General features: G+C 37.8%; 1 protein-coding gene across 6 annotated transcripts in view; it reads right to left on the bottom strand.

Annotated features, from left to right (window-relative positions):
- Positions 1-917: 917 nt before the first annotated feature.
- The window catches only part of FREM1 (FRAS1 related extracellular matrix 1), a 151,055-nt gene continuing 128,382 nt past the window's right edge, over positions 918-23,590 (bottom strand). For all 6 annotated transcript variants that reach the window (XM_004436789.3, XM_087444606.1, XM_087444607.1 and 3 more), the window contains 9 exons: positions 22,507-22,579; positions 16,168-16,317; positions 14,445-14,683; positions 14,056-14,103; positions 13,624-13,788; positions 13,311-13,439; positions 12,749-12,864; positions 5,666-5,751; positions 918-3,822 (listed from right to left, as the gene is read on the bottom strand). In XM_004436789.3, the coding sequence (XP_004436846.1) occupies positions 3,623-3,822; positions 5,666-5,751; positions 12,749-12,864; positions 13,311-13,439; positions 13,624-13,788; positions 14,056-14,103; positions 14,445-14,683; positions 16,168-16,317; positions 22,507-22,579 (1,206 nt within the window). In that variant the 3' untranslated portion in view covers positions 918-3,622. The remainder of the gene's footprint in view (positions 3,823-5,665; positions 5,752-12,748; positions 12,865-13,310; positions 13,440-13,623; positions 13,789-14,055; positions 14,104-14,444; positions 14,684-16,167; positions 16,318-22,506; positions 22,580-23,590) is intronic.

A 23,590-nucleotide genomic window follows, 5' to 3' on the forward strand; every position in this document is an offset into this window, starting at 1 on the left:
AGTATATGGTGGATTTTATCATACTCATCATTCAGACATTTTACTTGAATATAATAAAACCCTTTGCTCAGAGCGGTAACAGATATGTGGAATAATTAGAGGAGATTCAGCCTACAATTTGGAAGACCTTAGTTCCAGTGCTGATTTCTCCCCACTTTAACTTCTGAGGAGTTTGGTGTCTTCTGCTGTACCATAAAGATATTAGATGAGATGATATCAAAGGTCTCTTTTTTATTCCTGTTACTCCAGGAATCTCAAAGACACAGAGATACATACTGCTTGTCTTTTCAAAAAAAAAATGAGTTGCAAAATCAATTAGCTAGATTTGAAAACTTTAGTTCCTAACTTGATTTGGAGACAGGAAATCTGGGACAGCTGCTATCAATAACACTTTGACCTGATTATAAACTCAGGAAGTTAACACCAGTTTCTTAATCAGGAGAGAAATACAACAAAAGACAGCCTGAACTGTTTGCATCAGTGTGTGTTTTCCTCCAATTCTGAAAAGGGACAATGTAGTGAATGATTTCCACTGTGACTTCTTCCCCCATAAAAAGCTCCACGCTTAAAAAAAACCTACATGAAATTGGCATATATGCACTATGCATTTATACTTTTATTCTCCTATCTCATTCACTACAATATCTCCAGATCTGGAACATTGTCAGGTGCAGGGTTGGCACTCCATATTCAATATTTGTTGAATGAATGGTGTATGGATGGATGGATGGGTCGGTGGGTGGATGGATAAAAGCCATGTAACTAAAGGCTGATCTAAACTGTAAAGATAAAAAAGACATGTTGAGTTTTCTTCTCCATCCCTTCTTACAATGGTAGAACCATTAAAACCCAAAACCCATGTGTTCCCAGGAAAAATATAAGATGTTAAAAACCAAAAGAACAGAACCTTAGAACTAGAAATAAGTTTATTTTATTAATTTTCATACAACACTAGATACAGTACATTTAATATGCTGCTTTGTTGCAGAAATTAATCAGCACCAGTTTATGGTTTAAATTACACAGAACCATAGTGTTAATGAAAATATGTGCATATTCTTTACGGCTGTATTAAAAATTAGCAAAAACAGAAATGTAAATAAATGTCACCTGGTTCATTTTCACCACTCCTTGGAAGGAGCTGAAATTATTATTAAATGTTTTTTAAGTTTATTTCTAGCAAATATATGATGTATATTTGTTAAAGATCGAACATCAGAAGATTCTGAAAAACTACACACTATTTAGCTGGGTTGATGCCCTTGGATAAAGTGGGACTTTTCCTGAGTCGGTATTCAAGTCTGGGGAGAAGAGCCAGGTGGCATTCAGGTCCTCCTTTCTGCTCCTCTCCCTCTCAGCTACCATAAGTCCCCAACTCTTCCTTCTCAACTCTTCCCTCCGCTCTCCTTCCATCTCCTATAATCTCCCATTCCCATTCTACCCATGACTCCATTTCCTTCCTTCCCACTCTGACTAGAACCTGAAGGATGACAGAAGGTCGAGAGAACCACGCCAATCATTTACTTCTTTTCCCCCGAGTCAAAGCCCAATCATGAGAAAGAAATGAAGGTCTTGATAAACACTGGCCAGCATCCAAACTTGCCTGCATTTTTATTTGCATCTTCTTTCAATTACTTGGATTTTACCACTTGATGAATGCTTTCATGATCAGGAATATTTTTAAATCTTCTAGTATTTCTAGTTGCTATAAAAGTCAAAACATTCTCTCTTTGTGCTACCATTTGCCATTACACTTAAATACCCTTGTCATTGCAGAAATCTATAATAAAATCTACCATGCTGACTGGGTTCTAGTTGCCATGGTTCTGGATTTCCAGTTTTAAATAGTTAATACAGTTCTAGAATCCCAGTAGATAGGAGGGACCCTCGAATTCCTCATTCCTTGAACTTATACTTTCCCACCTAGGATGCAACCTCTTAGGTAAACAACTCTTCTTTATCCGGCATTCCACATTTCCACACTGCAGAGCCAGCAAATCAGAAGGGATTGGCGCTGCTACAGACGATGGGTTTTGCATCTTTTGATTTAACATCAGAGACTGCTTGTGTCATACAGGAGACCTGTACATCGTACCAGTCCAGAGCCTACTTGTGACATCTAAGGTTAGGATCCTCCTGACTCCACAATGATGTGTAAATTTAAGTAAGAAGTAGAGGCTAAATCTTACCCCAACCTCTCTTTGTAAATATTTCTATTAATCAAAATCTTGATAAGTGAGCAGAAATAAACAAGCTTGCCATGTTTTTGAATTTCTTCAGTCTTTTGTAGTTTCACTCGAGATATTATGATGATAAAACTTGCACCAAAGCTTTGGTGTACTGGTAGCGCCATTTTGATTCTGAAGTTACACTGGTGTTCATATAGCAAGTCACATGTGGCACAACCATATTTTCCAGTGATTCCTCTTTTCAGAAGAAAAGAGGAAAATTCTGAGTAAACGTTTCAGAAATAAATTTCTCATTTCCTGTAATGAAACCTTGATTTCAGAAGGGAGTTCTTGTAAGGCTGCAAACATACTTTACTGCTCCAAAAATGTTTCACTCAGCTGACATTATAAATTAATCAGGTACCTTTACATTAGAGAATCAAGTTAACAGGGCAAGTACACAAATATTAAAGATTTAAGGACTCAAAATTGTATCAAAATCCATTCTGAGAATACAGGCTTTCAGTGGCTATTTTCAGTATTATTTTTCTTTGTTCTTCAGCATAGTTCCTTGGGACACTCCTGAGGAAGCAGTATTTTTCTTCCATACATTAACCATCATTCATATATACTCGTAATTCCAAATGTCCTTGAGAAATGCTAGTCAGTACTATAAGCACAAATGAAGAGAGAGGCTCACGTTACTTCAAATTTCTCACGACTGTAAGGCCAGGGCAACCCAATCATTAGCTTTGGAATCATACAATGCTAACATTCTTATGGGAAAAAGGAAATCTGTCTCATGAGTAGTGATGGGTAGACCTCTGAAGTACAGGCAGCCCCTGAATCCTTACCTGCACTAGAGATTTACGGATGAGCTTCCTTCTGCAGGGTTCTTCCCTCTAAAGCCTTCCTTTTCACCACAGAGAATTCTCCTTTTTATCCACAGCCTCTTATCTCAGGCTTCACATTTAAAAGGGTTCCAAAGGGACAAGGCAACCCTTTGCAGTTCAGCCTTGATTTAATGAGCTGGTAGGGTTAGCTTCAGACTGAAGTGGTAGACGCTCAAGATTTCCGAATGGACGTGTTTGAGGTTTTGAGACAAAAAAATCCAAGGACCATGAAATCAGTGCTGACTGAGATTTGGAGTGGAGTCCGGGTGGGCATCTTCTGGAATAGGCAAATCTTCCACCTTACAATATTTCAGGCACTTATTTTGAAAGGTATCGAGATGCAAGAATTGTATGTCTTCCCATTAGAAATATTCATTTATCAATCTTCCTGGAACTATTCATCTATGCTCCCTTTTACCAGATAAAATCACTCATACACTATGATAAAAAAAAATGTACCAAGTCAGTTACGACACCTTGTTTTCTGTTGAGCAATATGCACAAATCCTGTAAATAAATAGGTGAGAAATCTCGAGTGGGCATCTGTAAGGCTAGCTACATTTAGAGTTTCCTGGAGCACACATAATTGTGAGGTTTGCCCTTCCTACAGTCCTTTGTTTGCCATTTCCCTTGTCTTTGAACCAAAACACAGTTCTTTCCAGACTTTGAATGTTGAGGGGGTCTTCTTCTCCAGTTGGTGAAGGTGACAGGTTCACCGCTGATCCACTCCCAGCGGCCAGCATGCACTCTGTCATTCAAACCTAATGTGAACCAAAACAATACATCAGACGATTTTATCACATTTACACTTGGATATCATATCAAGCTATTGTTCTAAACTCAGCGATCACATGCAAATATAGGCCTAGGTTCTCAAACCCAGATTAGGAACCGGGAATCCTATAAGACACACTCAAGAGCATAAGGCATTGGGGTCAGGCAGATCCGAACTCAAACCCTAGCTCCACCACTTGCTAATTGAGCATTTGGGGGCAGGTTTCTTAACCATGCTGAGTCTTAGTTTCTTCATCTAAGAAATGGGCATAAAAATAGTATATCTAGGGCTGTTATGAGAATTAAATAAAATAATCCATGTAAAGCTCATGCATATTTAAGTGTTTAATAAACAGCAGCTGTTATTATTCATATTATCCAGCAGGCAGAACTCCTATCACAGGGAGACAGATATGCTCTTGTCTATTCTTCATTATTTAAATGTCTTGGTTTTCATATTTGAAAGTAACTTACTATGTATTATTTTTAGTCTGGAGCTTAAAATTTTTTTCAATCTGCTACAATCCCAATAAACAGCGCTTTTCAACTTGTCTCTCTACTCCCACTGGCAATTTTTGCAAATTATACTTTAATGTTGTAAAGCTCTTGTAATTTTTCTTAAAGAAGTATTCCTCTCCCTCACTCTCTTTCATAATAGAAATAAGAATAAAATGAGAAAAGAATCTTTGCAATAGCGTGACCTGACATCTCACAAACCAAATTTGACTGTGAAAACAGTCTTAGTTTCATAGCATGTTCCCTTCTCTCCACTAAGTCTTAGTCAAGATTTTTGAGCAGAATAAAATGAAGTACTTTTGGTTAAAAATAAACTGTCTCCTTCTGGATGGATTCCTTGAATTATTGAGCAGGTGATGCTATGCCATGAAATCGAACCTTGTGGAGATAGAGCTTTGAAATCAGTCATTGCGGAAGTAGAGAAAACTGATCCTCCAGCCTTAACTTAATACTCGCAGATAATGTCAAAATTCAGAGACTCATTGAGTATTACAGAGATTTGGAAAGCCAAGAGTGGGTTTATTATAGTCCCTTGAAACACAATACCTTTAAGGAGAGATGGTGACAACATTGACTTTGACGTGCCCTGAGAATTCTACTTCTAAAGTGGCTTGAAAAGACTTGTATTATTGTTAAAATTGTAGAAAATATAACAACTTCAGAAAACAAGCGATAAAATTAAGATCACCTATAATTCTCACTGGAGATAAAATATTTCTAATTCTTTGGCATATTTCTTTCTATATAAATGTACATGTATATATATGTGTTATATATATCACATGTATATAAATTTTTTATTCTAAATTATTTCATGATTCATATGGCTGTGGACTTTGCTTTTTTACTTAGCACCTTGCCACAAATGCCAATACATTGCCTATTTTATATATAATATGCATCTAACATATATTTATTGAATGAATTAATAAACAAGGCATTTTGCCATGCCTTTAATATTTAATGCCTTACAAAGCATTAAATATAGCTATATATTTCATATAGCTTCATATAGCTATACTATAATTTATTTAACCATCCTCTATTTACAGCTACTTCTAATTTTTTACTGTTAGAAATACCATTTGTTGAATTCTCTTACTTATAAATCTGACCACATCTCTTATGATTTCTTTGAGATAGATGTCTCAAAATGAAAGTATTGTGTCAAAAGTTTTAAGATGAGTTTTAAAAAATGGACTGTCTACCCTCTAACCGTTGCTTGTTATTGTAAACCACAATCATTTGGCCCATGGGAGGAAGACACTCTCTTCATGTTCTTGCCTCCCTCCTCAGGGCAACACAGATACTTGCCTATCCAAAAGGACTTTCTTCCACTGAGGCTCCAGAGCCATCGCATATGCTGCCTGGAGAGGACAGTTACAAGGGTGCCCAGGTGACTACATGCAAACAAACAGAAATGAGAGCATCAGTGATAAGGAGTTTAACATTTCTGCTGATATGAAATGCATAATGCAAATCAAAATCAGTTTAAAACAGAAAAAGGTAGATATGTGGAAAGAACTTTCCAAGATCTTAATACTCTAGTTTTTAACTTTAATGCAGGTGAGGGGTAGGTGACAGCAAAGAAAGTGATATTTTATTATAATATCTGGGCATTAAAGCACAAATTCAATAGGTTTTAAACATCTTTTGGAAAGTCAGCAACTGCCTACTTGTAGAGATTAATTACTTAACACCAAAATATTACTCTTATCATAGGAAGTTTATTTCTAAACAGCATTAACTTGGCAATTATCCAGATAATTTGATCAGAAAGGTAACCCAAACTATTCAGATAAAGTTACTTGAGGCCTACATTTTGAGCTTGGTATGTTGGGTCCAATACCCCAATAATTGTGACCCTTTCATCATACTCAGTGAAAAGAGCATGGCCTCACTGTCAAACCTTCGTATGTTGTGTAGAAGTTGAAGCACTTGTTCTTACAAACATATATAAATATTTTCCTCCAAAATAGAATTCTTTATGAATTATTTTTACAGCTAGCTGAATTATTCCCATAAACAATGTTTGATTTTCTCTAATTCCCCAGCAATGCTCATTAAAAGCTCTTTAAAAATGCTTTAAAAAATAAAGAGGTAATTATTTTTTTCTTTGCTTCTTCCTTTTTTAACACAGAAAGTTTCAAACAAGAAACAAAGGAAGTCACTGTGATCTTCTGGCCTGGTTAATATCCACTGATATTAAAAAAAGTAGGAAACAAAATTAGTAATATTTGCATAAATTTAGACAACTGTTGAATTGAATTTTATTCATTTTGCCTATGTCTTTTCAAACTTCAGATCCATTTCTCTGCTTTTCCAGATCACATATGGTGAACATAATTTATCCATTTCTTAATGATTTTTCCTGCTAATACAGTACTTGACTGTTCTATAATGCAGTGGCAACTTCCAGGCCTTCTAAGACACGAAAGTCTCTTTACCTCTTCTCTGAATGGCCTCGGGCACCTGGATTTGGGTTTGTGACTTGGCTTTGACCTCATTATTTACTGTCAGCTCCTGTCTGACAGTTACAGCAGATATGATAGCTCATCTTCTCCCCTCCTGCTCCTATCCAATATGGTAATTCTAATGTGCTGGGGGCTTAGAACACAGAATATCAAATGTGTGTTAAATGTAGGCTGAGGGAGGGCTTGAGGGGCTGCCCCAGTAACTATGGTGTATGGACAGAGCGTGGGAGACCTGGGTTCCTCTTCCTGCTCTGCCCCTAATTCCCCTACAGTACAACTTGACAGCCTCAACTTCATCATCAGAAAGTAACGGGTTTTATTCAAGGATATTGAACATCTCCTCCTGCTTTAAGATTCTTGAAACTATCTTTAGAACAGACTTTGTAAAATCCATTTTAGCTGGTCAAGTACAAGCTTTATTTCATGTTTGACTCTCCGAGAAGCAAAAAGTCCAAAAAGAGCAAGATGGGAAAAGAGCTGTGTTTAGGATAGGTAAAATGTTAGACCATAGCTATTTACAAAAGAAATACTTAGGTATTTGTAGGCAGTTGATTATTTTACAAAAATACCATTTCTTTTCTTTTATGTCCATATACAAATAAAATACAGTGTGTGTATTTATTTTTATATCTATATAGATATAAATATAAATAGATATAGATATAAAAATAAAATATAGAGACACACACACATACAAATATGAATCTTTTGACAGCTCAGAAATTTGAAGGCATTCAAAGTGTGGTATTAAAAACAGAAAACTTGATTTTTCTAGTTACAGAAATAAACATCTACTTCTTTGAAACTTTTTAATTAAGTATAGATATATTTCAGAGTAACCCTTTAAGGATAGGCCAGCAGGGGCTCCAGACACTCCTGTGGGAAAACAGAATGGTTTCATAGATAATGATCTATAATAATAGAATTACCAAATGTACAATGACTGCCTAAGGAAATGAGCAGATGAGATTACAACATGTAAATTCAAGAAATACCTAATCTACAAGTCTAGCTCCTCTAGGTTAAAAAAATAATAAAACACCAAGGGAGAGGAAAAGAGATTGGAGATAAAGATTGAGTTGAGCAATCTGATTAGGGACAAGGGATAAAGTAAAATTTGCTGTTCTTCTTGAAATGTGGGTGCTGTAAAGGACCCTCTGTCAAGGAACTTCAGGTAGCAAGGGAGCCAGAGGAAACATAGCCCAGAATCAAATAATGGTCCCTGAGACCAAATCAAAAACACACTACGTGCATGTTAATTCTAATTATAGAATCTAAAACCATCTCCTAAAACACTTCATGAGAAGGTAAATATCCAGGTTATAAAATATTGCAACTATGAATTGTACATCACAGACGGAATTGATAATCCCCAGAGGAATATCCATTTTTCAAGCCAAAGGAGCTGGAGAAGAAGAGGACAAAACGAAGCCGAAAACTAAGGGGTGAAGAGGCAGAGGGGCCATAGGACGAATGAAAACACAGGGAATGGTAGGAGAGGGCATGGGATGCAGAGAAAACTTATACTGAGTAGGTAGCCTCACCACTCAAAAATACTGCTCTTGGAATGACTGATCCAAAGGAATATGGAGATCTTTGATTTTGCTTTTAGTTTGCTTTTAATCTGCTGCTAGACATTTTCTGAAATGCCTGTAACTAGTATTAACTGTTCTTGGGGTAATGATTCTTGCTGTCCTTTTGAAATAAGTTGCATATTGAAGTATCACATAAATGCAATCAGATCAAATGTTCACATCCCTTCTTCCAATTAAAATTTTAAAATTAGAAGCATTTTATGATATTTTTTAAATCTTACACCATATATATTTTCTTTACCGCTCTTACACACCCTGGAATACCATCAGAAATGGTATTTGATAGATGTTTTCATTTCTGGACCATTGTGGTAAACAGATAATGTGTAATTTGAAAGAGTTTATATTACTGATACATAGTCACTTTCTAAACTATGATGGAAAAACTCAAGTTGTCCCTAAAAACTAGCTCTTGTTCTGAAAGCTTTTTCAGTTTTACATCTAAAAAGAAGTCATGGTTCTACAGCTTAAAACAATTCCCCAAGACCAGAGTTAATCAAAATAACTTCAAAATAATATGAACAAATAAGTCTGAACCTGCTTATCACGTTCGATCTTTTAGATATGATCACTAATCCCCTTGAAATAACAGGTGAGATGGAAAATTTTATCACTATTATAATAGATTTTATAATAGTCCAGAACAAAGTATTTTTCTATTTATACTATTTCTAAATACCATTTATGTTCTTATATATGCAATGAATAAATATTGCCTCCAACATATAATATTTACCTTTTTAATTTGGACCTATAGTAAGACATCAACTCAATGAAAGCTAAATTCTGCAATTTAAATTCAGCAACTTGCACATTCTTGTTAGGGCTTTGTGGGAAAGGGATATGGGAAGGAATTATCAGGATTGTATGATAACCTTACTGAAGCAAAACGTAGGGTTTAAAGACTTGCCGTAGCGGACAGCTGGATCTGGACAGCTATGGTGTCTATTTTTCTGAAGCTCATTGGTGAATGAGGAATGATTTAGTCATTGGGTTGTGTGGCCAATACTGGGGAATAACACTTAAAAGTGTGGTCTGGTCTAGACATTTCCAGTACAATAAGCGCTCAATAAATATTTGTTGAATGAATGAATCTATAAACTTGGAACTTGATTGCACCTTAGGTTGGCCCTGAAAGATTAGTTTGATTCCATCCAAAGGAAACTTAGAATCTATAATTTAATCTAAATCTTAATATGTCTTTGCCATGAAAGATAAAAGATTGTTAACACATAATTTTGAAAACCTACTTTAGGTTAGCCCAACACAAAGTTAAAACAGGTGTACTTGTCAATACACATGAGATGAGACATCCCCTATACTTATGGAGCTATTTTGGAGAATATAATGGAAAATTAAATCCTATCTCTTCCATTTACTTGCCTGTATGACCAGGGGCAAGTGATTATGCTTCCCCAAATCTCTTTGTTTTATCTGTAAAATGTAGATAATAGTATCTGCTTCCTCACAGAAGTGATGGCAGGATCAAATAAGCTAACATATGTGAAAGCATTCTGTAAATTATAAAGTGTAAGGTAAAAGTAAGGCATTATTGACAAGGAGCCATGTAGAACTAGGTCAGGCTAGTGTAAAAGGGTCATGGCGTGAAGGTGCTTCCAACCAAGTTGCAGATAAAATCTTAGGTCAAATGCATAAGGAATTAACTAGGCTTTTAAATTAATTTGGGCTTTAAGTTTATTATCAGAATGAGTGAACTGTGTGGTATTAACAGATATATGAAGAACCCCTTTATAACTAGTCTTACCACTCTTTGTACCCACCATTAAAACCCAGCTGCAATTAGATGGATCAATAAAATAAAATAAAATAAGATATTGGGGGACTGATTGTCAACATGAAGACATCAATAATACTACTAAAAGTTGCTATTATTTCCTAAGAAATGATTTTGACACCAAAAAGCTAGAAGACCATAATCTCAGAATAAAGAACAGTCCTTCTAAGAAAAGACACTTGGTGACCCTACACCAACATTAATGAATGGATGGAATGATATCACTCAATACACGTTGCCCTTATTTTTCTCATAACATTAACGACCAAGTGAAACTTCGTTATAGGCCAGCAGAGTTACTTGCACTGTCATTGGCAAAGCACTGGAAGATGAACAATAAGGCTGCTTCCAAAACTCGAGGTTTGGGTGTTCTGTTGCTCTGTTCATCTACATTTCACCAACAAATCCCAGCAATGATTTTATCTTGATAACCTTGGCTAGAATATAACTACACTTCTGCTTTTGCCCTCACTTTTTTCAGTAGAGAAACCTTATCTTCTCCTTTGTAGCATGTTGCAATCTTCTCCTTGTAGTTCAGAGAGCTTTTGATTCCACATCAAAGCTCTTTCCTCAAGGAGGAAAAAAGACCTATACCACTATTCCCACCTGAGATTTCAATGCATCAAGACAAATTTTAAATAAAAGTAGGACATCTCGTTATTTTGGTGGAAGAATGTCTTAATTGTTCTTTAACATACAGCATTATGGGAGTATATGTATTTAAACAATGCTATTTTATAAGACTTCAAAAAATATTTTAACTTATCTTCTATCATCAACTCATCAACAAAAACCTGAAAGCCACTGACTAACCTCAATGGTACCTTTACTTATACTTGGAACATGAAATACATCAGTGAAGAAAAGTGTGGTTGATTTGCCCAGTTTTTAAATATACTTTTAAAAGATTTTATTAGCTTTTTAAAAGTCTAAGTTTAATTTACATACAATAAAATGCATAATTTTTTAGGTATTCAATCTGATGAATTTTGACAATTGTATATATCCAGGTAACAACCACACGGAGCAAGACATAGAACAGTTCCACCACTCTAGAACCTCACCTCATGCTATTTTCTAGTCACCCCTTGATCCTTGTCAGAGATTGTTTTTTTATTTCTAACACCAACTAATAGATTAGTTTTTGCTATTAATATAAATAAAATCATACAATATGTATCCTTTTATGTTGGGTTGCTTTCTTTCTACATAATGTTTGTGAGATTTATCTACATTGTTGGAGGTTTCAGTAGTAGGTTTCTTCAAAAAAGAAAATTTATCTATTCCCTTGTTGATGGAGAAAATAAAAAGAACCCCTATTAATCAATAAGAAAAGACAAATGACCCAAACTATTGTTACTATGAAAAAGGTTGCTATGAAATTTTTGTGAATGTCTTTTTTTAACATTTATTTTCATTTCTGTTGGGTAAATACCTAGGAGTAGAATTGCTAGGTCACTGCGTAGATGTATGGAACTTTATAAGAAACTGCCAGACAGTTCTTCAATGTAGTTATACCATTTTACACCTCCACCAGCAATACATGACAATTCCACTTGCTCTACAACATTAGGTCTTGTCAGTCTTTGTGATTTTACTATTCTAGTGGACGTGAAGTCTAATGATGGTGAGTACCTTTTCATAAACTTATTCACCAGTTATACGTCTTTTCTTGTGAAGTCTCCAAGTTGTTTGCTATTTTTTATCAGGTTGTCTTTTTGTTATTGATTTGTCAGATCATTTGTATTTTCTGGATTTGAGACCTTTATCAGACGTAGGATTGGAGATTAGCTTTTCCCAAATGTGATTTGCCCTTTCATTTTCTTAATAGTGTTGTTAGACGAGCATAACTTTAAATTTGATGAACTGCAAGATCTGACTGATATTCACCAGGGACTTCTCTAGTCTCAATTTCCAGCCATGGGACATATTAGTCTAATTGCACTGTTTTGGATAATATCCAGGTAGGCACAAAGGAGGGTCAAGGATAGTTATATATGCATTTTTAAAGTCCTTCTGGACTAGATAAAATTTGTTGTCATTATTTGACCACAAGTCATCCTTCATTGAGTGCTCCATTACCCAATGACCCTTTGTCCAACTTGTCTGGTTTCATAACCATCAATGCCTCTTACATTGTCATAGGTCTGATGCTACAAGACCTTTCATTGCTACATATTTTCAAATCAGTGGGCAGGAATTCCTATTTAATAATAAAAAATTGATAGAACCTGTAATGCTGCTGACTCAGAAAAGCTCCTTCTGATTTTCTCCAAAAGATTGAGGTAGAGAAGCTAAAAAATTGAATTGTGGCAATGGTACAGTTTTACATAAAAGAGCTAAGTCAAAATACATTATCAAGGTCAGTCTCAAATCCATTCTGAACTACAGAACTCCCCAAGGCCCCTAAAACAAAGCCAGGTAGCTTTTAGACACAACACTTGAATGAATGAAGGAACCCTACAGTTCCATGAGAAAATAGAAAAACAGTAGAAAAGAAAATATCAACCAAATGTGAAACAAGGTTTCTTACTGTTCCCTGCAAGCTCGGGCAGCTGTGTTCCAGGTGACTTTCGGCTCTGTGATCAAGGAGTGGCAGTAGCCTGAGTGATGGTGCCACCCAGCTGGGCAGGATTTGTATTCCACCTCCTGAAAAATAGTTGTCTGTGTTCACAGTGGAATGGTCTTTACAATCTAGAGTCTGTTCTCACCAAAAAGAGTCCTATGAGTCCCCTAAGATGAATAGAGTAGTTTTGTCACCAGAGAGGAGGTCAGCCCTAATCCTGATTTTCCGTCTTGAGAAATGCTATGACTTCTTACAGAAAACACTACCAAAGTTGGCAACGTTTCAATTTTACACCTTTGACATTATGATAATTAAACAAAATAAGTAAACATCTTCTTAAATTGTATTGATATAACTAGTGTATTTTGTCATTTTTAAAACAGCACTTGGGCCATTTTTTCCTCTTTGCCTTCAACATGTAACAAGGGCAGGCAGACGTAGCCTGACTTGCCAGATTGTTCCCTCTCTACTAGCTTATCATAGGGCATACAGCAAGTAAAGGTACTTGGCTGCTCAGCCTGGGTCCCACCTTGGTTTGAGGGCTCCATGCTTTCCAGGCGACTCCATTGCACTTATACAGCTTTTGGAGGCTTTCCTCGAAGTGGAAGAGTCCCTCTAACTCTAGTGTGCAGTTCTTGGGAAATGAGGGCAACTGGTCCTATGGGAAGGAAAGGCAATTTAGATTTGACTTCATGTAAGTTGATCACACCCTTACCTCCTTTAGGTCTTCATTTGTTGCGTGGTATTTGTGTTGAGTAAACTATCCCCAAGCTTCAAGGCTGCTTTGTGGCCCAGCAAACAGCTTGTGGTAAGGTGAATAGGAAGTAAAAAGATTTTCATACCTGTCTGGGGGAGTGTGAGCTAGTTGTGGATTCCACCTTATCTGCTTGTGGCAGTTCTGCCACTTTGCCTGTCTGTGGCGGCTGACTAATAACGGATACTTTGGCCTTCCTTTTGTAAGTTGGGGAACTGTCATCCTCCACTTTCAGGGACACCATTCCATGGTACTTAAGGAAATCAACAAACAGCAATAAAGAAAAAACCAACACCAAGAGAGCAAACAAAAACGTTTGTTGTAAACATGAGCAATTCAAAAATTGAATCAAAGCAAAAAAATAAAAAGGTTTATGTTCTGATTACCCAATCCTCTAAAACAAATATCAAAACAAGGTTTTAAGAGAAATATGTAAATATAAAAGATAAAAAATAGTTTCACTAAATATTTTGCATCCATAAATACAAGATATTTAGCAACGCTCTCAGACTATGCTTACGTGATAGATGATGTCTGTTCCATTTCTATAAATAAAGAATGGATGGACCTGAAATCAACAGAGAACAAAATATGAACAAAATTGGTGTGACTAATAATTAGCAATAGTTTAAAACTCTTCCAGTAAGATCTCATTAAGGAACCAAAGTAGAAATCATATAGAGGAGTCGGTATATCTATCACTTCACTTAATACAATTAATGAAGTGGGGCAGCATTATGATATTCGTATACAAAAGGCACTGCATGATTGTGCAAGGAACCAAGGCCCTCACTCACTATGAGAATCAAAACAGCCTCTTCAGTGATCCAGAATACTTATTAATATCTTTTGATTCTTTTAATATGTATTCCATCCACACACCAAATTCCAGACGGTCCCCATCCTTACTGTTTTGCCATTCCCTCGGGTCCTAAGCTTCATTCCAGAAGGATCTGTAGAATCAATGCCCCGCAGGGTGTCTCCTCTGGTGACTGTTAGCTGCTTGGAAAATGGCAAGGGTCTTCTTTCCAGATGAGAGGAACCAGAAGTAGGCGGGGAGGAAGACCCCAGGGACAGCAGGTGCGAACTGCCCTTCTCCCATTCACTGTGCTTGTTTGGGTTGAAGGAATATGAAGGATGGCACCGTCCTGGAGGCATGCAAGATGGCAGGTCAGTTCATTTTACGCAAACAGATAAGTGATCACATCGACACAGCCCCTGGAGCAGCTTGTCATTAAACTTAGATGGATGGTTTTCCCACCAGATGTTGCCTTTTTACCATTTGCCAGAAACTCCTTTACTCTTCATCAGTTTCCATCCAGGAAAGCTGTACCCTTCTGCACATCTACAGGGTGATTATGGAGTCATGAAATTGATTTCACAAACCACAAGTGAAAATCATGGTCATGATTTTATAATCACACCATCTACTTGGGAAACAGCCTCACTTCCCTTCGTGTTATAGTACTCTCTTCCATGTGTCAGGTTTATTCACTGATCAAGTATCATTCCACAAACACTTCAAGGTGTTCATCCTTTCCCCAGTCGCCAAGAGGTAGAACCTGGAATTTTTTTAAGATGTCGGTGAAATCAAGTAACAGTTATAAAAATTAGCATTCAACTGTTATAGAACAAAGATCCAGTCAATCCTAATAGAGCTACTTCTATTGGAAACATTGCCAATTAGTACGAAAAAAATCTATACCCAAAACCTTTGTCTGGATATTTTATACTTCATGTGTAAAGTGTGTACTTCGTGTATTTTACGTACTTCATGTGACCAGAAAATTCTACTGAAAAAGAAATGAATTTGGTGAAGAAAGGTGGTAGAGAGAGATGTTGTAGAAATGTATTATAAAGGAAAGAGAATAATGTTTATTTTTATTATAGGATGAGAAAGAGAAGAGGAGATAATAGATTTCAGGTAAGGAAAACACATGAACCGTAGGACATGACAGGTGTAAAAACAGGGGTGTAAGACCGAGCATGGTCACTAGACACTTGTCAAATGCTAGACAGAGAAGTAGAGGGTGTTTGGCAGAAAAAAAAATCAGAGCACCAAGGACTTTGGTTAATCTTTCTTTAGTTCACAGGTTGTTCTTGAGCATATACTATCCAGGACCTATTTGGCTCTGCAACCCAAGGTTATTCATTAATATTCTCCAGCTGGTCCTGAATCCCCAAGCCAGCTGCATCTTTCACATCTATTTTTCTCCAATTCTTTCCTCTATTAAAAATTTCGTGGTCACACTACAGTGGGGGCTCAGATTTTAGGCATTAAGAGCTCTCTTTAACAGAGGAAGGTAATTATAGCCCTACAAACTCCAGGGGAAAATAATTGTCGATAGAGTCTCACCAACGTTGTTTCCCCCTTGGTGAGAACAACAAACGGGCAGGAAAAAAAAACTACGGCAATGACTTGTTGCTTTTCTCAAACGATAGTTCTTAGCAGGAGGAAAGCCACATGAAGCAGAAACCAGGATAAAGGCCCTACATCATCATGGAAGCTGCTTTCTTGAGAAGAAATTAAGCATTTTGATTTGAAGGCGTTATCAAACACGTTGGCTGTTGAAAGCAAGCAGCTACAGTGCCAGGACCGCTCCTGATTTCAAGATGAGGATCAAAAGAATACCTCCTTTTGAGTCCAAAATTTTCACTGCAGTTTTTGTCTTTGTGCCAAGAACCGCATTCACAGGGGAGTTCAGAATTACTTCAAAGACCTCATCATCTTCCTCTAATCCGTCATAGGTAATTGCTATATTCCACATCTTAGTTGACATTCCTACAAGAAGTAAACATTTTAATTACTCTTTAATTGCCATTTCAATCACCTAGGTGTCAGAGAAATATATTAATTAACATGTCTACAGCCAGACTGCAGTAGCCCGAGTGAGCTATTGTACTGCTACCAACCCACTGATGTCGTGCTGTTCTCCCAAATAATATTAAAAGACCACATTTGCTCCTGGACAATGACGAATCCTTTTAAACGCAAACACTGTAACAAAAAAGTAAGCTGCATTTTGCAAGGAAGGGATGAACAAAAAAATGGTTAGTAGCTGAGATCCAAGACTTAATTTTTTCCCAACCTGCCCCTTCACTTCTTAAGAATAAACAAGTACTGCAATCTTAAAACCTTAAGTTTCAAAAACCTTAAGAGGTTGATGTAGACAGTTAAAAGTGATTATTGGATGGTACTTCATGCTATTCCTGGAACCCTTGACATGATTGATTTCTAAAGACAGCTGCATCCATCGGCTTCCTGAGATCCTTCTAGGCTGAAAATGCTTTTTCTGATGATGTAATACTCAGCAGTTTGATATCCTCCTAGAGAGAATTTATGGGCTGGGGGTTCTAGAAATAGATTGAGCCAATTTGTTTTCTCTTTCCGTCTGCCTCTGTTCATGGAGTTACAATCAAGCTTGGTTCACAGTAACTTGGTAAACTTAACAAAACAGTTTTTGTTTTGTTTTGTTTTGTTTTGTTTTTGGTGAGGAAGATTAGCCCTGAGCTAACATCTGTTGCCAATCCTCTTTTAACTGAGGAAGATTGGCCCTGGGCTAACATCCGTGCCCATCCAGCTCTACTTTATATGTGGGACGCCTCCACAGCACGGCTTGATAAGCGGTGCATAGGTCCACACCCGGGATCCAAACCCGCAAATCCTGGGCCACAGAAGCGGAGCACGTGAACCCAACCACTACGCCACCAGGCCGTCCCCAAAAAGCCGTTTTGATGTTACATATCCCCAGCCATCCTGTCACCGCTAAGATGGTAGGCAGAGCAACCCCAGAAACACAAAATATTAAAGCTGGAAGAAACTTCTGAGATTGTCTAATACTGACCAGTTTCCATGATGTAGATTACAGGACACTTCCCTGAGTTTATTTAGAAGAGAAAACGGTGGCAGGAAGAAAAGAAAGTACTGTTTAGTGGAGAAAGAAGGCTCAAGTTGAAGGGGAAAAAAGATGATCAACTTATAATTGAACCTTCTAGGGCAAAGTTTTCAAAACTTGACTCTTTCTCATTTACTCATTGGCTATTTGAGTGATTTTGTTCCTGTAAAACTCTCTATAAAAGAAGTTCAGTTTATTTTTTTTCTAGTCTTCTCTTCTGAAAATCTGGATTCTTTTCTCCTTGCAGATTCTTTTCTAAAGATTTATGCCTCTCGGTTGTGCCATCTCTATGATGGCCTCCATCTTGAAAGTATGTCACATATAGATTTCATGATCTAATCAAACTCGCATGATTCCCAACAGAATCCAATGGAAAGATGAAACTGTTCACTTATCCTACTTGTGGTTGTACTTAGAGGGAAAAAATTAAGTGTATTTGAAATAATCTTATTTTTTTAAAAATAGGCTAATTTGTTAAGCTTTCAGTATTAATTGAGTTCTCAAATCAATTACTTTTGTAGTCTTTGCAAATAGAGAAGTTGAAGCATCTAATACAAAATAGTATATAATTCCCATCTCATGGATGGATGAATCAATCCATCAAAATATATATTCTGTATCTATTATGTACTTACCTTTGCTTTATGATGCTGTGGAGAATACCATGGGTGTAACACAAACAAGCCCTGATATAAAGGAATTTAAAACCTCCTTGAAGAGACAAGATGTCAATACCAGAAGTCAATTATTCAAGGCTATGTATGATTAGCTGCCAAAAGATACAGAATAGATGGTGAATACTATATGTATGTTGGCTCCAGAGCTGGAAAGATTTGGAGGGAGGAAATGGGAAAAACCACCACGTGAGCAAAGGCAGAAAGATAGTGAAGCAGAGGTCTTGACCAAGGAAGTCTGAACAGACTAGCTGGCTGGAATAGAGAGGTCACGTCAGTGAGTAGAAGGTGATAAGGATGCACTAGCAGTTTGTAGCAAGACTGCGGAAAGCCCTGGATACTAGGTGGCCAGATTCAGACTTTAAACCATAGGCAACAGGGAAGGCTTTTGAAAACGGATGTCTTAGAAAAATGAAACTGAGAGTGTTATGTGGGAAGATTGAGGGGTGCAGGCAGATAGGCAGAGAGGCTAGAAGTTGGGAGACCACATAGGCAGCTGGTGTGATAAAACTGGCAAGAAGAGATAAGAGGCTGAAAAATGAAGGAAACATATGAATACTCAGATTTTTAATATTCGGAGAACTGTTTTGACTCTCAAAGCCCATAAAGTTAAGCATTATTCAAATAAAAATCCAATACAAAAAAATATTTCCAAGCCCCAACCAATTGCTCTCTTAGTTTAAGAATCATTTTTTAAAAAATTATAGTACCCCTTCCTCCCCACAAAAAAACCTTAAAGTTTTTGTCAGACCTTATGGAGTAGAACCAGATGATTAGAGAAAATCTATTCCAAGTTTCATTTAAGTGCTTCTGATTTGTTCGCCTGCATTTCAACTTTTTTTTTTTTTTATAATTTTACTTTATTTATTTTTTCCCCCCAAAGCCCCAGTAGATAGTTGTATGTCATAGCTGCACATCCTTCTAGTTGCTGTATGTGGCACGCGGCCTCAGCACGGCCGGAGAAGCAGTGCCTCAGTGCGCGCCCGGGATCCGAACCCTGGCCGCCAGCATCGGAGCGTGCGCACTTAACTGCTAAGCCACGGGGCCGGCCCCTCCACTTTGCTTCTATGCTTTACCAGGTGTGCACATAGGACCAACTTTTTAAGGTTAATAAGATTGGAAGTAAGAACTTTCTTGGTTTTTCTTTTTCCTTCCTCTCCCACTTTCAAGGTGCAAAGTATTTGTTAAATCACTGAGATTATAAGCAATTTCAGAAGGCTTGAACTGACCCCCTGTTCCCATTAAAAAAAAGGTGCTGAAGAGGAGAGAGAAGGTGTCATTTTATGCAGACATACCCCACTTTACAGAGTAGGTCAGTTCCTGGATATTTTCCTGCAAAGCTATTTTACTGTTGAAAGACATTTTCTCAATGTTTTTTAGTAAGTGCCACATTAGAGATCTGTTCCTTTGGAAAACATTTTGACTCTTAGGAATAATGAAGTCTCAATTAAGAATGCAGCAAACCTTTCAAGAACACATATTTTAAAGGAAAACAATCATTTTCTTAAGAATATTTACACTTCAACTCAAGATTAGTCACAATAGCTGAATGCAAAGTACTCAAGATTAGTTTTCAGTTTGGTGCAAAGGCTGCAGGCAAGTTTACTTGAGCATAGCTCACTAGACTGGAAAGCCACTCAGTTTCTCTCCAGCTCCCTCCCAAGAGTTCTCAAACCTTATAACACCCCACCGTCTTTGATTTCTCACTCTATTTCTTCGCCAATCGTGGAAGCTGCTGTTTTTAAAGGGCAAAAGGGGAAGGGATGGGATTGGGGACACCAGACCCAAAAGAGGCAAGGTAAACAATATGGAAGTAAATAAACATTTACAGGACCTGTGGACATGGGGAACTTTAAAATTCTCTAAAGTAAGATTTCAGCTTATGAAACTATTTCTGGCTAATAAGTTCCAAAACAATGAACAGTCAAGTGTTGTTTCTTTTTAATTTATAGGATATGTTTATTTTTTTTCTTAAAATGTCTAAATAATCTCTAAAATCATGACTATTTGGAGCCCCCAGAAGTCATCAGTATCTACTCAAAACAGCATGTAAACTCCCTAGACAAATGAGCATTTATCTTATCCAGTGGAATCTCCAAGAGCTGGATTTCAGAGACTCCTCCATTGAGATACATTCTGGTTCCTATCAGTCCAAACAGAGCACCTGGTGGGCGGCTCAAAAATCTACTGAAAGCCAAAATCACTCCTGATCTTGTGACAAACAGACCTCAAATAATAAAGATGACATCTGACAAAGACTCTTCGCTCTCCAAAAGTGGAAAGGTTGGAACAGCCTTAACATGAAGTACAAAAGGAGCATAGGGCAAATGCATCAAATCCTTTCATCTTGGGGTTGACCAGAACACATGAGCCTGCAGCAACCTGAGGGTAGATATCAAACACACAATGGGAATGGTTCTCACAAACTGTGGTCAGCCTGAGGAGCAAACTTATGCAAGTCAGAAACTTAAATATCACAGGAAGGAGGCCAATAACAATATCTGGGTTGTTGCATGTCAAATGTAAGGCTCATTGTTGTAGCTTGAATTGTGTTGCTCAAAAATCCATATGTTGAAGTCCCAGCTCCCAGTACCTTAGAATGTGACCTTATTTGGAAATAAGGTCATTACAGATGTAATTAAAGATGAAGTCACGCTAGAGCAGAGCGGGCCCTTAATTGGTGTCCTTATAAAAAGGGGAAGTTTGGACACAGATGCACACACAGGGAGAACACCTTGTAGAGATGAAGGTGGAGATCAGGTGATATGGCAGAAGCCAAGGAACACCAGAGATTCCAGCAAACCACCAGGGCATGGTAGAGAGGCCTGGAACAGATTCTCTTTCACAGCCCTCAGGAGGAATCAACCTTGCCAACACCTTGATCTTGAACTTCTAGCCTCCAGAACTGTGAGAAAAGAAACTTCTGTTTTTAAGCTACCCAGTTTGTGATACTTCGTCAGGGCAGCCCTAGCAAACTAATAGTTACCACACATCATACTACTTGTGGTGAACTGCAGAAAGGCATTTCTTTTCTCTGTTTAATATTAAGATTGTCGATTCTGGAGTAGCGATGGTATTTAGGACTTTTTGTTTTGCCTCTGCTGAAACATCATGTGTCAGTGGCAGACCATGGCAAGAGTTTTGACTTGGTGGAGCGTTCTCAGAGCGCAGAACACCTCCTCTGTAGGAGAGCACAAAGCCAAAGCCCTGGCTGCTTCTCAAGGCCTTTTCTATTTGCCCCTGGACAGGTGATCCAGGTCCACCCCAGACCAGAGGGAAAGAGAAAACCATGCAGTGCAGTGAGGCAGAGCTACTTGCCCCCATCTACAGAAGCCAGGAAAAGAAGGCATGGCTTAGCCTTGGTGCTTTAGTCTCAGTTCCCCAAAACTGTGTTGGTCTTTCAGCCTGAAGGCCCCTTCTTCTTTTTCTACCTGCTCAGAATACCACTTCTCCTGGCAAGTGTTCTAGGATTTTCCTTAGCAAAAGCAATGGCTCATCCTTTGAGTCCCAATATACTAGTAGTGAGTTTTCGTGTCTCTTATTTCCCACACAATTGAACATCCTTGAGAGCAGGCATCACACTTTAATATTCCCTTTTGTACCTAACAAAATTATTCCACAGATTTAAACAAAATATGTGCTAATTAAATCATAATTTCCCCTGGAATCTCCTCATATAAACCTATTCCAAGACAGATTATTTAGAAATGCCCTTTAGAGGGGCTGGCCCCATGGCTTAGCGGTTAAGTGCACGCACTCCACTATTGGCGGCCTGGGTTTGGATCCCGGGCGCGCACCAACGCACTGCTTGTCCAGCCATGCTGAGGCGGCGTCCCACATACAGCAACTAGCAGGATGTGCAACTATGACATACAACTATCTACGGAGGCTTTGGGGAGAAAAAGGGGGGAAAAAAAGGAGGAAGATTGGCAATAGATGTTAGCTCAGGGCCAGTCTTCCTCAGCGAAAAGAGGAGGATTGGCGTGGATGTTAGCTCAGGGCTGACCTTCCTCACAAAAAAAAAAAAAAATGCCCTTTAGGAATCCAGATGAATATAACATTCTGAAATTTGCCATCAAAATATGAGGCAATTAAATTGTTTCAGCTTTGTGTCAGGCCCTTAAATACTTTTTTAAACGGCATTATTTTTTTCTGGATTTTTTGGATGTTTGCTTTGATATTTGTTATTTGTTATGATCTTTCTTCTCTTTTTAAATAAATATTCACTTGTAATAAAATATGAGGGGCAAAACCTCAAGTCCAAACTGATCTGTCTTGGAGGGGGGTGATACAGTTCCCTGAGGAGTTTCTAGTTGGCTAAAGTTGCATTATATTCTGGCTTCTCCACAATCTCCAGACTTTCTTACAAGACATGAAACAAACTGTAGACACAAAACGTACCTGGGTCAAACTGAATCAGTTTAGATGGACTCAGGGTGAAATCTTTTCCAACTGTAGCTGACACTTGGTTGACCTTAAGGGAAAAAAATGTCTTTTTTTAATAAAAATAAATGTTCTATGATAGAGAAACATCTAGTCTAGTCTCATACCAGACTAAACTCATGCTCTTAAATCTGTTTTTAACATAAAGTAGTTTTTTTATTATAACAAATCATTTTAGATCCAGGCTACACAGATCTGCCTTAAAGTTAACTTTTTTCTAGACTAGTATCAAAAGAAGTAAACATAAAACTTTTTTTCTTTTGCTTCTCCTTTATAAATGATTCAGTTATTGGAGAAAGTAACATGAATTTTAAACAATATTTTTCTCTTTGTTACAAGTATCATTTATTTCATTGCCTTCCCTCTACCCCAACCTAGTTTTAAAATGGTGCCTCAGAAGAAAGAGAGAGGGAGGAGGGGGAGGAGGGGGAGGAGAGGCAACAGCAGGTCCTCCTGACAACCTGTGAGATGATCTGTCAGCCAGCTTTGAGGTATCCTGTGAGCTCCATGGCACTGAAAGCCTTTAGACTAGATGAACTAAAACAAGTCTGGCCCATTTTCCTGTCTGGATGAAACCATCCCTCCTCACAGAAATGAAGGAGAGCTTTGTGGGAATTACAGACCTGGTGAACAGCCCCACAAAGGCAATCCACACCCAGAACCAGGGGCTTTAGGGGCTCCATCAAGTAAGTTGTAAAAAACGAAAGGCAGGAAGGAAGGAAGGAAGGAAGGAAAGAAGGAAGGAAGGAAGGAAGAATGGAAGAATCGCTCTAGTCTAAAGAGACTATTGACTGATCCTCAGATCCCCACCCCCAGGGCTAAAAACCAGAGGCGATTTAAGGGCTGTGAAGTCATGGCCTTAACTTTCCCCAGGAGAAGCCTAAATATATGTTAAGAATAGTGTCCTTGGCTGGTTTGAAAAAGAGGTCATGGAGTGAGAACCCCGTGTAAGCACAATAGGCAGTGGGTACTTTGCACGTTTTTTTACATTTCAGATGGTCAGGAAAGTGGGTTAGTATATTTCATCACCTTCATACGAAGG

The sequence above is a fragment of the Ceratotherium simum genome, chromosome 20 (assembly GCF_057802395.1).
Source record: "Ceratotherium simum simum isolate JZ-2026a chromosome 20, ASM5780239v1, whole genome shotgun sequence".
NCBI classification, from domain to species: domain Eukaryota; kingdom Metazoa; phylum Chordata; class Mammalia; order Perissodactyla; family Rhinocerotidae; genus Ceratotherium; species Ceratotherium simum.